The sequence below is a fragment of the Bactrocera dorsalis genome, chromosome 5 (genome assembly GCF_023373825.1).
Source record: "Bactrocera dorsalis isolate Fly_Bdor chromosome 5, ASM2337382v1, whole genome shotgun sequence".
Classification (NCBI taxonomy): domain Eukaryota; kingdom Metazoa; phylum Arthropoda; class Insecta; order Diptera; family Tephritidae; genus Bactrocera; species Bactrocera dorsalis.
The window spans coordinates 23172036-23190289 of record NC_064307.1 but is presented as its reverse complement, the minus strand read 5'-3'; the positions used below and the strand labels follow the sequence as shown (position 1 = coordinate 23190289).

General features: G+C 37.6%; 1 protein-coding gene across 15 annotated transcripts in view; it reads left to right on the top strand.

Annotated features, from left to right (window-relative positions):
• Positions 1 to 18254, top strand: part of LOC105226995 (titin) — a 358359-nt gene that overhangs the window by 151866 nt on the left and 188239 nt on the right. For all 15 annotated transcript variants that reach the window (XM_049458988.1, XM_049458990.1, XM_049458989.1 and 12 more), the window contains 4 exons: positions 1224 to 1418; positions 1483 to 3202; positions 3831 to 3991; positions 12846 to 14664. In XM_049458988.1, the coding sequence (XP_049314945.1) occupies positions 1224 to 1418; positions 1483 to 3202; positions 3831 to 3991; positions 12846 to 14664 (3895 nt within the window). The remainder of the gene's footprint in view (positions 1 to 1223; positions 1419 to 1482; positions 3203 to 3830; positions 3992 to 12845; positions 14665 to 18254) is intronic.

Genomic DNA, 18254 nt, shown 5'->3' with positions numbered 1-18254 from the left:
CAAGACCACATTTATTTTGTAAAACATAAAGTTTTAAATATCACTATTACATTTACACAAAAAATTTTAAAGAACTATTAGGATTTTATTATAATAGCTAAAAGGGGAAATTTGGCAACACCGCAAATGCAGCATAGTCATAAAATTTCAACTACATATCTGATTTGGAACCCGCTCAGCACAAGTAGTCGTAGATTAATTTTTTACCATAGCTACCTAGGATATATGAGGTGATGAGGTTACTTTATGTTTCCAATAATTTATGAAGTTTGTCTGAAAACGTAAATTAATAATAAATTTACCAAATACTTTTAATACCCGAAATGTAAATGTCTGGCTCCAAGGAAATGTCAATGAGGCTGTGTTATTATTATAGTATTTTTTGCAAGACCACATTTATTTTTCAACTTATAAATTTTTAAATAACTTTTAGGATTTTATGATAATAGCTAAAAGAGGAAAATTGGCAACAGCGCAAATGGGGCACAACCCTAAAATTTCAGATATTACTTGGAACCTGACTAAGACAAATCTCTAATATTTACCGTTAACTGAGGGACAGACATATTTTTTGTACTTGGTATCATATACTTGATGTCTCAATACGAGTATATACTACAAACAAACTTAAGCAACCAGCAGAGCATTATGACGAAGTTCAATGAAATATTTTTTAAGACACATAAGGCAACATCCTGAACATTAAAAAGTTTAGTAAAACTGTAATACTGATACCCAATTTTGCATGATGTTTACATAGAAAAACAGCTACTATATTGTGTTAGGAATAAGACTCAATTTTAATCGGTATGCCAGTATCTTTATACAGGAGAGGCTTTAAGAGAAAATTCCACTTTGATATCTCACTTTTCTCTCATAGATAGACGAAACTCTCATTCGATTACGACCGTTTCTTCTTAGCATACTTTTTGCACAACATGTCACTTAAAATCTCATAAGAAAACCTAGTTAAGAAGAAAGAGAATTTAAGAAGAATACGAAATCTATACTTTTAACATTTTGTCATATAAATTTTTATACAAAAAGTGAAAAAAAAAATATTAAGAATACTTAAGCTACACTTCAGTAAAAGCAAATAACGCTCTTTATAACACAGTCTTCGGACAGCCCCACATTCTACAGCTCAAAACGCGCTGTTTTTAAATACCTTTTCTCTTACATGCTCTAACAAAATACTAAACTTTCTTTCATATTCATTTCAGCTGCTTGAGAAGCGCATTGATAAGTTTACCGAGACGACCTCGGAACAGCTGTTGATTACGAATCCCGAAAGTCAAACATATGTGCGCGAGGAACTACAAAAACTCAACGAAAAATGGCGGCACTTTAAGGACCAAGTGAAGAACAAGCGCAAATCGCTCGATCAGGCAACAGAGTTCTTCGAAAAGGTGGAGAAAGTAAGTAGTCTCCAGAAAATAAAAACTTCACAATTGCAAATTATTTACATGTTTATCTCAACAGATTGATGCCGAATACCGAGAAATCAGCTACTTCTACAACAGCGTTTCGAATAAGATCACATATTTACGCGATCCTGTCGAGGCATCGAATCTAGTCAATGATATTGAAAAGTACGTAGTGACACGCGAAGGCCCGTTGCTCGATAAACTCGAACAAGCCGCACAATGCGCACACGATTTGAATAAAGTTTCGACGCTGTACAACGATGTACGCGGTATATTTCAGGCATTTATGAAACTACGCTCTGATATTAGTGTGGTACAGGAGCGTCTCAAGAATGAGGAACGCCTGCGTGAACAACGCGAAAAGGAAGCGCGCGAGCAGGAAGAACGTGAACGCGCTGCACGCGAGGCCGAAGCTAAAGAGCGCGCTGCGCGTGAATCAGCGGAACGTGAACGCGTAGCACGTGAATTAGCTGCACGCGAGCAAGCGCTGCGTGACGAGGAAGCGCGTTTGTTGGTCATACGTGAGCAGGCGGCGCGTGAACAAGCCGCGCGTGAGCAAGCGGCACGCGAAGAAGAAGCGCGACTGCAAGCGCTGCGCGAACAAGCACAACGCGATGAAGAAGCGCGTCTTCAGGCGCTACGTGAGCAGGCGAGACGTGAGGAAGAGACAAGACTAGAAGCATTACGTCAGGAAGAGGCACGCTTACAAGTGCTGCGCGAGCAAACAAAGCGCGAAGAGGAGGCGCGACTGCAAGCGCTACGCGAACAAGCTGCGCGCGAAGAAGAAGCGCGCTTGCAGGCGCTACGTGAGCAAGCTAGACGTGAAGAAGAGGCGCGACTGGAGACTTTGCGTAAAGAAGAGGCGCGTTTGCAAGCGCTGCGCGAGCAGACAAAGCGTGAAGAAGAAGCGCGCCTGCAAGCATTACGTGAACAAACTGTGCGCGAGGAAGAAGCGCGTCTCCAAGCTTTGCGCGAGCAGGCTAGACGCGAAGAAGAAAACCGTTTGCTGGCGCTACGTGAACAAGCCACACGCGAAGAGGAGGCGCGTTTGCAAGCGCTACGCGAGCAAACGAAACGCGACGAGTTTGCGCGCTTGCAAAGCGTACGCGATCAAATCGATCATCAGCGCATTGTAACGGAAAATATACGTAAAGACATACAAGTGAATGAAATCTTCACAGAAATCAAATATGCATCGCCACGCTTCAATCGTCAACTGAAGGATGCAATCACACGTGAGGGTGACAAATTCACCTTCGAATGTGAGGTGGTCGGTAACCCTGAACCAGCCGTGGAGTGGTTCAAAGATGGCATATCCATACAGAATAATCCCGATTACAAAACCACATACGAACGTGGCATTTGTCGTTTGGTGATTGAAGAGACTTTCACTGCCGATTCAGCGCGTTTCAGCTGTCGCGCCTCGAACTTGGTGGGTAGCAACGAGACTAGCGCCAACTTGTCGGTGCGCGAGAATGCCATTGAAATGCAAATGGTGCCACCTAGAATTGTACGTTTCCTGGAGAGTGGCAAGGCAACAGAGGGCAGCACTTTTGAATTCTTATGCGTTGTCAGTGGTAATCCTCTACCCACGGTGCAATGGTATAAAAACGATAAATGTATTGATGATTCACCGGATTACGTCATCAATTACAATAACGGTGAGGCCACGCTGCGCTTCGAAGAGGTTTTCTTGGAAGATGACGCTGTCTACACGTGCAGTGCCTCAAATCCAGCCGGCATTGAACACTGTTCGGCGAGTTTAATTGTGGAACGTAAGTAATTTATTCCTGGAGTACATAACCCTAACATTTATATATCAACACTGTTCGCCTATAAGCGATCTCTATAGGGGCCCTTTTGATAACCCAGCTGGTTGACTCACGTCATTCTAGCGACGAATACCACTTTTAGTTAAGAATAAGCTTTCGTTCATTTCGTTTTGATCATATTTAGCAATATTTAAATATAATAAAAGAGTTTCCATGCTAATTCTTTCCTTTCGAAAGATCATGTTCATATCTCAGATAAATTACTCCACAGAATTAAAAAAGGCAATATTATGTTATATCTGGCTTCCATTTATCTCTCAGAGATCCCCCACAAAACTGAAAGAATAATTTTGTGTTGTGAGACATTATGTACATTCGATGCTATACCCTATTTTGGGGGAACAATATTTCTTTGCGCTGAAATGTAGGCAACATTATTTTTAAATTTGTTCAAAACGGCTTTCAAATATTAACTCTGAATTTATATTTGTTTGCTGAAATGTAGGCAACATTTTTTTAATTTTATTAAAGCCGACATTCCAAATATTAAATCTAAATTTTGACACTAATTGGAATCAATTTTCTTGTCCTTAAAAAATATTTTTTAATAATATTTTTAATTTAATTTCAGCTCTCGAACCAACAGAAGTACCACACTTCAAAATTCCGCTCTCCAATGCCATGGCGCGAGTTGGACAAAAAATTAAGCTTGAAGCTCTTATCGGCGGTATACCAAGACCGGATATTTTCTGGATGCACAATGGCAAGCCTTATGTACCACGAGATAGCAAAGTGAGTATACTATACGAATCCCAATAAATTAAAGACATAAGTTCTTAACCCTGAACGGGGTTCGGTATTTTACAAATCACGATGATTGATAGTCGATTCGACACACTTAGAGTTAAAGCCTGAAGTCTTCAAAAGGTAAATATAATATTTTGTGTAATATGAAACTGTAAGAAGATTGGAGGAAGCCTTGAAATATACTCAAAATAAACCAGAAGATCAATGGATTATCTTTAGAGACAGAAAATTAAATTTTGCTTAATATAATAGCATCGACAATGCAAACAAATTATGGAAGACTTCTAATTGTCCTCTACACTGATATTTTTCATGTGACAAGAAATGTCATTCCTTTGGCAAAGTTCTTCTTTTGTTGACAAATATAATTACTTAGTATTAGGTCTAAAACTTTGCTTCCGCCGTTTTCCAATAGATGTCAAGCACTGGTTGATTAAATCAAATTAAATCGTTTTATATCGATCTTGGACATTTGTATCAACATTAACCCAACAAAATATTTGTAGAGATCTGTTTGCATCCCAAACTTATTCTCAACTGAAAATGTCACTTTTTGAGCCGAATTCTCGACATTTGCGGGAAATTTTGCTTTTCTTTTTTAATTCCAAGAAAAGTGCGGCTGAGGACCCGTCCACGCTTTACTGGCACATTCATAGATAATACTATTACTCTACTACTACCATCTACATGATTTCTATTAGGTATTAAAAAAATATAGAATTTTTGTAAAGAAAAGACTTTTGGACCGTTTTTAAACTAAAGTAAAGATCCATTGGAAGAGCCGTCAATGTGTTATTGAGAGTTTTGACTCTGAGAACGCTTTTTTATTTCGAAAAGCTGACTATGGTCATACAGAGATCAGAATCTAGATCTAGAGGGCCAATGTTTATTTTTTTCATATATAGCCTGTCGGCAGAGGCTATTTCAGAACTGCTTTTGGTTTCATGGGCTAATAACTAGTTATATCTCTTGTTTTTCATTTTGATTCTCCTAATAATATTCTGATTTCGAGCCGAATTATATAGTACCATATTATCGAAGCTTCGTACGTAAGCGTATCAAACTCACGAACTTATGCCGAGATGCCACCCACAAATATAATCGCCAACGAATTACGTTCAACAAAAAAGACAAAAGCACTAACTACTTACATATATCCACTACGGCCGATTATTCCAAATAATCGTGCTATATATAGCTCACTGTGCATTAAAGAATCACTTTAATGCAATAAAAAATTTAGCTAATTGCATTAATATGTTTTTGGGGCCACTGCGGCATTAGCGTGGGCAGTTGGCGAAATGGCGAGCAGGCGGTGCGATATTACTTAGACGATTGCCAAAAATAAAACCAGTGAGGATAGTGCGTGGCAATACGATCGACTGTGTGTGTGTGTAGCTGTTGTGGCCTGAATGAATTTCGACGTAGCCGCCGACGATAAAGATTCTTAATATTCATATTTATTGAAATTGTATGAAATTTATAGGAGCGAAAGTGTAACGCTGGCGCATTGCAGACATAATTATGTTATGACAATTTCTGTGGCGGTGGCGATGGCGGCGGTTGTTGAGCGGGTCAAGGCGAGCTGAAAGTTTGCTTCGTGATATTTTAGCAATATTATTAATGACTTAAAACGGGCATTGTGCTTGAAACGGAAATTGTTGACAGCACATAGATACATACATATGTATGTATACACTTGCGAATGAATAGTGGGCGTTGCTGTTGACAGCTTTTGTGGTAATTTTTGAAAATTGATTATTATTTTAATTATTTAAGGCAAACACGCTTTTCAATAAAGTATTTAAAAAATATTAGAATAATTAATTAGGGGAAGAAATATTGCTTCTATTCGGTGCCAGCAGCAGTATTTAGTAAATTTGTAATAAATAAATATTAGGGTGGACCAAAGTGTTTTGAAAAAAAGAATAATATTTCTTAAAGGACGAAAATGCATTATTTTGTTTTTAGAATTACAAAATACCTCAAAAACGTTTATGCTTGGAAAAACGTTAAGTTATTGAAGAAACGTGATTGATCTTATTCTGACGATTATGACGGCCATAAATTGAACATAGCGCTCTTAAAGTTGAGGACACTGACTCTGAATTTCGGAAGTAAATTTTAATAATTTCGACTCGTTGTTTAATGGTATATCTTTTCATGTTGAAATGGCAAACCTTAATGAAGAGTAATGTCAAAAGAGCGGGAAAAATATGGCGTCTTTTGATGTCCTTATCGGTCTACTTTTGTAACGCTCCTATTGAAAAAATTTGAGTTGACAATGCTTAATTTTCCAACTTATTAAGAAGATGCATCAGCTCAACTATTTCACTACTACTGCTATCAGCTATCAAAATGGCACATCAAGTGCTAATTGAGCCCGATAGGTCTGCACTCCTACCTACTCCTCTCAGCACGTTTAAATTTCACAGTTTGAGAAAATAAATAAATAAAAATGTATTTCGGCGAAATCCGCAGTATAAAGTATAACCCTAATGTTTACTTACATTTTCACATATTTACATTCATTTACAAATTCACATATCTCCCTCTCAGCATTGCAACTGTTTAGCGGCAATTTGTCAGTCGAAAAATATCAGAATTAAATTTTTATAGCAAACTATCGCAGGCTGCATAAATAAATTGTGGGTTTGGTCGAAAGCAATTTGACTTTTGGCACGAAAAATTAGCTGCCTTTATAAAATTGAGTGAAGAAAGATATTATGAGGCACTTGTGTGCAAAAACAAATATCAAAATATTTTTTGAGAATAAGCATTTTTTAACTAAAGGAATAAAACGATGAAAGGTAAAACAAAAAATATTATATGAATGAGATAAAAATTTAACTTACCAACACTTTTTCTTGGTAGCTAAGTTGATCTTGGTAACAAGTTTCGCATATTTATTAAAATTAAAAAAATTACGCCTTTCATGAGATGATCCATTACAATGAAAGTATTCTTTTCCGCTCTGCTTTTCACTTGAACTATCACAAATTTCGTTCACTTGAAGATTCTGATGTTAAAATCATGGGTTGTTCTGAAAGAAGAAGGGATAATAGTTTATCAGAAATAAGACTGGAATATTTGAAATAATTTTTGTTATATTCTAAACGTAAAATCAATAGGTCCTTATTAAAAAAAAAATGCTATTATAAAGGTCACCTTTAGCTTCGATTTCAAATGCTGTAGATACTAAACGAAGTAAAAGAAGGATATAGAGAGATGTGCACAGATATAAAAATCTTGAACACCACAGCTATACAACATTTTAGATTCGGTAGGTGATCTACAAGGGATCAGGAAGATGGAGCCATGTGTCGAAGTGCACGCAAGTGAGGAAAGTTCTGAGAGCGCCATTTACTTGGGAGTGGTAAGAAACGATTATTTTACATATGGCTGAAGCAGCTTATGACTTCCGGTCTTAGACCAAGTATACTCTGGTATAACAATAAGTTCAAGAGAGGAAACAATATATAGGTATCTTTCTTTACATGATCACTGAAAAGATTTAATTTCCAAATATATACATATTGCACATTCTAAAATTCCAACAACTACAATACTTTTTTAAAGGGTGATCCATTTCGAGGTTTTCTTCTTTTTTAACGAAAAAACACAGAAACTTCAAGCTTAATGAGGAATGCATATAATCTTCCGAAAGATCATTTTTTAGCATTTATTTTTTGTAGATTATCTCATTCAAATGTTGCCGCGGCTACATCTCAGCTGGTCCATCCGTTGACCCCAATTTTCGATGATTCGTTCAAGCATTTTGATTAGTAACTTGCGAATGACACGCGTGATGTTTTGCTCCAAGGCCTGTATTATTACACGATCCTGGTGGCTAATCGACCGGCCCAAAATGTGAAATTATGTGCACACCGAAGTGTTCTCTCAATAAATTCATTGATTGATGCGATGTGTGGGATGTCGCCGAGATCAAAAGGTTCAATTTCAGACACCAAATAGTCAGTTATTATGTTGACTGTTAGACAATGCCTTTTACGTCCTCACCGTCATTCTTTTTGAAGAAATATGACCCAATGATTCCACCGGCCCACAAATCACATCAAACCGTTGCTTTTCTGGATGAAATGTCAGCTCTTGAATCTCTTCATGTTACTCTTCGTCCCCAATGCGGCTATCTTGCTTATTTGTTTACAATCCCAGAAATGGGCCTCATCCCTAAACAAAATTTGACTCGAAAACGTCCGATCTTCTTGGAACTTTCCAGGAGCCCATAGAACGTAGCGAAGCGTCGGCTTCAGTTCATGCACAAGTTGTATTTTTTACTCTTTCAATTTAAGACCTCGACGTAAAATGCGCCAAGTTGTTCCATACGTCAGTCCGAGTTGCTGCGAACGGCACCGAATTTCTTCACTGCGTTCTGGACGTGGTCTATTCGGTCGAATATTATTCAATAATGAATGCTGGGTTTCAAGATTGGTAATGGTGTTGCGAATAGTACGCTAGACCGATTATGTTAACTATAAGTTGAGCGAAACGGGCGAAACACATTATTTATAGAACTTAAGATTTTGTAGTAAACTTGAACAGTTTGTTGTTCAGGCTTAAGTCTTTCCAAGAGAAAATGCCAATTATTACTGAGCAAAAACAGCATGGCAGCTTGACACGACTCACACGTGAGGCTATCTTGCATTGTTCATTATCCCCTTTGGGTAATATCAATTAGATAAAAAATTATCTACTATTCGAATTCCATCAAGAAGCCGAAAGAACGATGACAGGGGATTCTTCCGGGCCTCGCTCGAGTTCAGCCAGTAGAACAGCGATTTTCTATTTTGGCAATAAAGTGGCATTATCTTTGCTATTCTATTTCTCATTTTGATTATACTAGTATACCAGATTTATACCAGTTGCGTGTTCCATTCGCCACTGCACAAGATTTGACAGCCAGTGCAAGTGTGCATTCATTTGTTTTCTTATTCACTTTCGCTGCAAAATGTTCGGTAAATGATTCTGTAATAAAAGATTTTATTTCTCGAATAACATTTAGCCACACACACAGATATATGTATGTGTATGTAAACATATATTATTTTTGCATATTTTGCAAACTCAAAATAATATATTTTTTGTACAGTACATTTAGATATTCGTTTATCCTATTGTAGCCACAAAATGAATCAAGAGAAATATGCAATATCCACCACATGTGCTTGAAATACATATATACGAATGTCTATTTGCTTCCCGTTGCGAACAAGTGAATATAAATTCTTTGATACTTAAGTTATATACATATTTATCTCTGATGTAATGATATACTTAAAAGGGGACTCAATGAAATGTTATTGAAAAAACTTAAAATAATAAATGAAAATCATAAACATTTAATTTTTCCTAAAGGGTCTAAATAAATAAAAAGTATTTGTGCCATAATGTATACACTCGCACTTTCATAACCCACAGGTTTGTTTACATTTAGACGTTCTAAACATAGCCTCCAGTAAACAAATTTCTAATGATATTCATGAACATAAGACAGCTCAGTATTTGTACAAATCTACTACATTTACCACTGTGGGCGAAAAATCGTAAGGCTTTGTTCATAATTTTAAAATTCTTCAGAATTAAATTTATTCTTCAAAATCTATGTTGCTTTCTTAAGTAATTCTCCTTGGCACCAATACAATTGTGTCAACGATTTTTCAATATGCAAAACAGTTATTAAAGTCAATTTCCGAAATACGCATAGCGAATCAAGTTTAATGTCCTCTTTAGATTCAAAATGATTTACCTCGGAGCGGTCGTTTGAGTTTGTTGAATAGCCAGAGTCACATGGAACTAACTCAAATCAAATCGATGGTTGCGGCACGATACTGGTTGAAAATTTGCCGAAGAACTAACGAAGAAACAATTCAGTAGGCGTCGGTGTATTATCGTGGTGCAATAACCAAGAGTTGTCCTCCCATAATGCCAACCTCTTTTTACGAATAGCTTCGCGCAAACGACGAATAACACGCAAATAGTATTCCATGTTGACAGTTTAGTCTGTCGGAAGGAATTCGAAGTGCACCACACCTTGATAATCGAAGAAAACAAAATTGATCGTCTGCTTCCGGGTCATAGGGATAGTTCCAAGCCTTGTCGCCAGTAATAATACGTTTCATGACATCCTGGTGATTTTAGAACCAATGGTTCTATCACTTTTTAGGTCCATATGATCTTTCAAAATGGTCTTCACTAATCCTTCCGATATACCAACGATGCTACTTAGATCTCTGACTGTTAATTAACGATTCTCAAGCACCAATTTCTTTATTTTATTGACGTGTTGGTCATTAGTTGATGTTGATGGCTGTCCTGTCCGCGGTTCGTCGTCAATGTGTCTCGACCCTCTTTCACTAATTTGTACCAATCAAAAACACTTGCTCGCGACAAACAATTATCACCAAACAACTTTATGAAAGACAAGCGTATACTAAACACTAATGGTTATTTTGATGTAACAGTTGACATAGATAACATTCAGACAGTCATACCAACTAAAAAAAATATTTCGACGAATGGGTTTTCAAAATTCATATGAAAAGGTATTACCATTTTTTGCCCACAGTACATATTTCTCAATGTATAATACCACCCATGTGGAAAGGAAATTTATATAAGGTTGGGGGTGCAGAATTATAATATTTAAAAAATAAAAGGTGAAAATAATGATAATTGGAGGTTATTGCTCTCTAAGGAACGTTACTTTTTTGAAATAAATTCTTTCAACACAAGATCATTTGCCAAAAATCGGCAAAATGAAAAGATCCTTTAATTGATATTTGTTTTTAAGAATATGAGTCTCAGACAAATATATCCACTTCAAGAAGTTGATTTTGATCGTTGATAGCCTTGGATAATATACCATACCAAAGTTTGTGAAGATAGTATATTGTTAAAAGAAAAAGTTTTCAACAGAATTAATATCTCCTTAGGTAAAATTGCAACTCAAGGGAGGTAATTTCGAATATACATATGAACTCGTAGTTCAGAAGAAGAATATCAAGTCAAGCTGATAGAACTGGGATGGCTTTGGTATCTCGAAGCAGCTGAACTCATAGATTTTTGGATTATTTTTTTCGCAGTTCTCTAGAGCAGATCTTAGCAGAAGTAAAATAGTTTTCTAAAGATTTCTCCTCCAATGAAGGCTGGTTCAGAAGCAGAATAGGAAGTAAAGATGATAGAAATCATTCTAGACTTTGATACCTCAGAGCTTCCCAAAAATCTTGATTTTTCAGCAGAATTAATAAAGTTTTAAAGTCGTAGTTCAGAAAAGGCATAACAACCAAAGATGATAAAACCGGGATGACAGGGATTGATAACTGGAAATATTTGGAAAATTTTAATTTTTGTAAATTTTTTCAACTGCAAGAGTATTGAAAAAATAATAATATTATTCGATTAAAGTACAAAGCTAGCGAACAAGTCTAAACGGTCGATTGCTGATGTGACGTGCATAAAAAGAACAGGATTTATGGTTTGTTTTGAGTTCAGATTATAAAAGAGTGTGAAAGTCTACAAAAGCGATTATTGGAGATTTAATCGCTCTTATATCCATTGTCTTAAAATTTTAAGAGTGTATTTATATATATTTTAAAAATATACAGACATTTTTGAAGAAAAAGATAAATATTTTTGGAATTATCCGCGTTCTCTGACGGGAGGGACCACTGCTGCAGGGTATACTGCCTTCTTCGTAGATGAAAAAAGTTCTCTCCTAGAAGATATTGTCGATACAATGACTTACAGCAGTCGTTGCGTTTTACTTCAGTACCTGCCATTGACATCCTAACCTCACGGTGCTAAACAGCACATAGATCAAAACAATGCGCTAATCAGCGACACAAAAAATATATGAATTTTGCAAGTATTTTTTGGCTCTAATTGGTCAGGTGGAAAGGACACCTTTTTTACCTTGGTCGAGTTCGAGCTCGCCCTAAAATTTCTGTCGTGCTGTGTGTTCGGCATCCAGTCGCGGTGCGACTCCACACTGAACTGAATTTTCAATTCTATCTGCCTTTAGGCTTAAGCCACGACCACCACGAATCTCCCCAAAGGGCCAAAGCCAATGAGCAAATTGAAACGAACTCTCAAGGTTAACTGCTCACCATGGTACCAGATTAAAGACTCCGGCCAAACCTTATCGCTTTTGCAACTAACAGTTGAGCACCCATCAAAATTAAAAAAACAAGTTTTTTTACTTTCACTCTAGGTCTCCTCCTTAAATGACACTTGTTTTGTGTTAGAAAAAGCTAAAAAATATTATTTATAGGGAATGGTTTAACCTCCAAAAATATTATTTAGCAAACGTTAACATACATACATATATCAATGTCAAATAAAACAACACATTCGTGCCATATTTTTCCGCCCACACACCTAACGCCAACCCAAGTCTATACAATAAAATGTGAGTGCATAAAAAATGGCTGCCCGTTTAGTCCGCCGGATGCAACCTCTGTTCAATCAAAACATAAAGTCGAAAATTGTGTAAATAAAATTTTAATTACACAAAACAGGGGAACAAGCAAAAATAAATTAAAATACCACTAACAGTAATTGAATACAAATTTTTCTACACAACCCACCACACAGCCAACAGCACACACACACACGCGCACGAGGTGGCAAGTATTTTGCGAAATATTCACCACGGCACAGCGAGTTTTCGACTTTCATTTGCCACATTATTTTCAAATGAACAAGTGCTTACATATTTACACAAACACAGACACACATACATGCATAGACAATATATATTTACACACTAGCGATTGTTCACTAATGGTTTTCAATATTTTCGCAACGTTTTTCATTTCAGTACGAGTACGGCCGCGCAACGCTCATAATCCCCCAAGCTTATCCCAACGACGCCGGAGTGTATGTGTTAACAGCGAAAAATCTAGCAGGCGAAGCATATAGTTCGTGTAACGTCGTCGTCAAAGGACGCCTGCCGAACGAGACATCCGACTCAGAGTTGGCCTCCGATATGGAACCGATTAAGCCCTCGGTACAATTGCCACTCAAAGATGTGTCAATATTCGAGGGTAAACCAGTGCGTTTGGATTGTGTGATTGTCGGTCAACCGGAACCCGAAGTCATTTGGTATCACAATGAGCGACCAGTCAAAGAATCAGCCGATGTACAGTTGCTTTTCCAAGGTGACCGCTGCTCGTTGATCATACAAGAAGTGTATCAAGAGGATGCGGGTAACTATAAAGTGGTGGCCATCAATTCGGCTGGTGAAGCCTCAAGCAGTTGTGAGCTTAAAGTGACGCCACTAAATATTGCCGAGCCTGCGACACGCGCACAAACCGAGCGTCAGTCCGTGCCGAAGGAGACACTGCCGAAATTCGATAAGTTCCTAACCGATGTGCTGGCGGACGAAGGCGAAACCGTCGAGATGGAGGTGAGTGTTAGTGGTGATCAACCACTTACCGCGAAATGGTATCTGGCCAATAAGGAGTTGAGCGAAAGTGAACGGCTTTCGATGAGCGCAAATCCGGCGGTCGGCGGTTTCAAATTAATCTTAAAAAATGTTGTTTCTGACGACCGCGGCGTGTATACGGTGAAAGTGTCGAATAATGCGGGCGATGCGAAATGCTTCTCGCAATTGAATGTGAAGAGTGTGAATGCGCCTGAAAATCAACGCAGTCAACAAGTGGAACCCGTTGAGAAATTGACTTGTCCCGAATTCAAAGAACTCTTCTCGGACAAACAAGCTTACGCCGACGATATGGTGAAGTTCGAGTGTATTGTGAAGGGCAAACCGACGCCCAAAGTGCATTGGTGCTTCAACGAACAACCGGTACATGGGCACAACTTCCTCGTATCGACCAGTGGCGACAGGCAAGTGCTGACCATACAGAAGGCCAGCATTGATACTGTGGGTAAAATAAGCTGCATTGCCGAGAATGAGATTGGCAAAGCCACCTGTGCGGCTTATTTGAATTTACTCGGCCCAGGCATGCAGTTGCTGCCCGCCACTAGTGATCTGCAAACCTCTACACAGGAACATAATACCGAGTCGTCGCGTGTCACCATCAAGAAGCAGACCTTCACCACCACCTCCACGTCACAAATCAGTTCATTCGAAGGTAATATGCCGCAAACCGAGATCCATCATTCCTCGGCGCACATTGATCAGTCGCTAAAACAGCTGGGTGCACAACAACCCGAAGTCATTGAGACACATCACTACCAGGAGCTGCACAAAAGCAAAGACATGTCAACGCCAAATGTGCAACAGAAATTATTTACATTGGTGCAATCGGCTGGCAATGGACCGAGTCAGCAGCCAGCTATAACCGGCACAGCTGGTGTGGCGGTGCCTGAATCACCGACGCGCCTACGCAAGCAAATAGCGCCACGTTTCACCACACCGCTGACGGGTAAGATTGTCGATCAGGGCACAGATGTGGCAATGGAGGCGATCTACGATGGTTTCCCCTCACCCGAAATCAAAGTGGAGAAGAATGGCGAACAACTGTTCGAGAATCAACGTTTGAAGATCGAAAATCGCTGCAATCGCGTCAGCATCGAGCTGAAGCAGGTGGGTGTGGCAGATGCGGGACGCTATGCAGTCACCGCCACAAATACAATGGGACAATCAACGAGCACTGCCGATCTAGTTGTGAAGAGTAAGTACCATTAAACGCCAAACAAATATTCAAAAAAGTAGAAAACAAAGCAAAATTAGAGCAAATTGAACGAAAGTTAAAAAAATTAAAAAACAAAATCTTTATAGAATGGAAAAACACTAATGGGGAAGCAATTAATTAGAATTTGGCAAAAAACAAGCAAAATAAAGCAAAAAATGCCGACAAACTCATGTACGAGTACACTTGTGCTGAAAAGTATGCAGCCTTTTGTTTATTCTTCTTCTTCACTTGTTTCTGAAGTGACAATAAAATGAAAACAATTTGGGAGCTCATTGGGATTAATTCAAATATTACCGACGTCGGTGACGAAAGTTATATATTTAGACCGAATTTTAGGTTAGTTAGATTCAAAGCTGAAAATTTAGTAGTATTAGTAGAGAAGATTTTCACTTTTTTAAGATTACTTGTAGCCATTTTGTCAAAAGTATTGCACTGGAAATGCTATTCTGACTTTAATGGAGTCAGAGATTTGTCACTGTCAACAAATAAAGCTAAGGAGTTTTTGAATTTTTGAGCTTTGCTATGAATAAAGACTTTTCATAAACACGGACAAATAAATTTTAGTAAAATAATCCGCTAAAGAAGAAGAGGTGTAAAACAAACTTCGCTCAAGGGTTACTCCGTAAAAAAAAGGATCTAAAATAGCCGAAGAGTAGGGCTCGACTTTCATAAGTACTATATTTTGGAATAACTAAAAAATGCGGTGGGACGATTATGGCTGCAGGAGAATTTACTTATAGACCTTCGGCCATAGCTTGGTGGATAATAGCGGTTGGGCAAACACTGACTACATGATCCCACCTTTCATCTGGGAAAGAAAGTTGAATAAAGATAGAAAAGATGGCTGACGTAAAGGTATATTAGCTACGCGGAACACTTTAAACACACATACTATATATACGGATTTCTCGAAAATAGACCATGGAGTTGGTGGGGGAATATACTGTGCAGAGTTAGGCATAAAGTAGCAGTTTAAGTTGCCGGAAAACTTCAGTATATTTTAAGCTGAGGTCTTTGCTATTGCGAAATCCGTAAAACTTACCTCTAATGCACCTGCAGGCAATTCCAGAATCAACATTTACATAGACCTCGTATCGCATAAGTCGTGTGCTAAACGGTAGATTGGAAGTATACAAAATTCCTATTGGCACTCGGCAAAAGAGACTGTGGGGGCATGATCGGAGTACTAACTGGTCACTGTCTAGTGGCGACACACGCCCGCTGAATTGGGCTGACAGATCGAGAAGACTGCAGAAAATATCTAGAGCAAGGCACCAAGGAAAGAATAGAGCATCCCTTGTGCACTTGTCCACCATGAGCAAGACTATATTGTAAGCGTCTGAGGTTCCCACGGAAGAGGTATCGAAAGTGAGACCACAGAGTTCCATAAAATAACTACTCATGGATCTTGAAACTAAACTCTATTTTGTATCGCAAAGGGCCAAAACTGGTCTATGCGAGCGTTATTGGCCTACCAGTTTAACTTAACCTTGTTGCCAAACACAAGAAATCGCAGAATCTTTTGGAGTCACTCACAGAACCATTTCAAAATCTTTAAAAGCAGCCGGATAAATAGTCAATCAGATTAATCAAGGGCAAAGTCACATATGTATCCAAGACGCAAAGGTAATAGACCGTATTTGGAGGGATCAGAGCGGCGTGCTCTATGTATTCTAAATCCTAGTAAAACCCTTAATCAGGAAAGCTACTAAAAACAACTCATTAAATTTAAGCGAGCCGATATGAGTTCATGGAATTTTTCCAAATGTACTGTCGTTACGGCTTAATGTCAACTTCAGTAAGATGTAGAAGGTTAATTAACTTATAAAATGTAGTTAAAAGGTTATGAGAGGGGTTTAATTAGATTCAGAGGTAGGTTTTCCACTTTAGTAATGATTTTATGAATTTTCAGGAAGTGAAAGACCTCAAAGATGAATTAGTAATCATTATTAAATCTTTGACAAAGTCGAGACAAAGTTTGAGCTTCTGTTATGGGAGACTAAAAAGTAGTGAGAAACTGTAAATGATTGTTTAATGTGGTTGAGAAGAATAATGAATATGTTCTACATCGAAAAATGAATTTTAGTTTCCGCTTTCAGCTTCATAATCTAATTGCATTATATTGGTACTGCTACCATTAATTTTGTCTAAGTGAGGAAAATCCGTAGTATGAATACTTTCGCCACATAGTGTACGAATATAGAAATTTGCTGCTTAGAGAGAGAGCTTCTCAAGAATCCATCGATAAACATTTCAACAGCACTGCTGGAAATATGGAGCAGCACTAATGGCTTCTTTTCCGCAAGTGAATGTTTGTCGGAAGCCAGATTGTGGGTGGCGGGAAAACAGTTCAGGGCCACACGCATCAAATTTTGCACAATCAGCCAGCTGAGCAAAAAAACATGCAGCGTTAGAACTTCGAGCATTGAGCTAGAAATGAAATCAATGCTCGGCAATAACGACCACACACATGGGTGGTGCATATACATATGTACATATATCATAGTGTCATCATGATGATCATCATCTCCTTCTTCACTTAGTTTTCAAAAAAAATGTTTATTTTATGAGGCGATTTGCCAAAAATCCAACATTTTTCCTTCGTCACTCGATGTACGGCTATGATTTCGCCGTTTGAAATAGGCACAGCGAGCACAAACAAATGCATATATGTATGTATGCATGCATGCGTGTTTGTATATATGTATGTACATGTGCGTTTATTAAATTTAGAGAAATAGCAAAGCGTAACAAACTTGAAATTCTCTGAATAACAGTCTGCAATGCAGCATTTTCAGCGTTTCATATTGAATTTAATGATTTTTGGCATTTTAAGACAAAATGTAGGTGAATAACAAAAAAGAAACGCTAAATAGAAATATATGAAGGCAAAAAAAATAACAACAAAAATTCATAAAGCAAAAGAATGATTTGTGTTTGAGTGAGTGACGGCGGTGCAGCAATTGTTGGCAATGATGATGAGGTAAACAGTATACAATGTTCTACAGAATCAGTCACCATTGAAAATTATTTATTTTCTTTTGTCTTTTTGAGCCGTTTATGTTATGCGCCGGTTGGTTCGCGCGGTTACCAAATAATATATTTAGCATTACAAAATATTTTATTTGTATTTTAAACGAGAATATTATTTTACCGAAATTTCATAATTTTTATTGGCACAAGTAAGCAGGAAAATAGAAGAGCTGCCACTTGTTTTTAATTGAAAAATTGCGCAAAATCTAAAAATTTGTAAAATTTTGTTGTAGGCCAACTATTTCAGCAAGATTAAAAAAATATAATTTTATGGAGTTGCCACCTAATAATTTTGCAAAATTAAAAATAAGCAGCAAATTTGATTTTTATTTTAAACAAAAACATTTTATACAACGAAATTTCATGATTTTTATTGACACAAAAAATAGAGCTGGCACCTGTTTTTAAATAAAACTGCAGACAATACAATCAAATGAATGTATATTGTTAGTTAAAATTGTTTTAACAGGCTTTATTAAAAAATATTATTTTACAGTGTTGCCACCTAATTAAAATTATAAAAATAATTATAATTG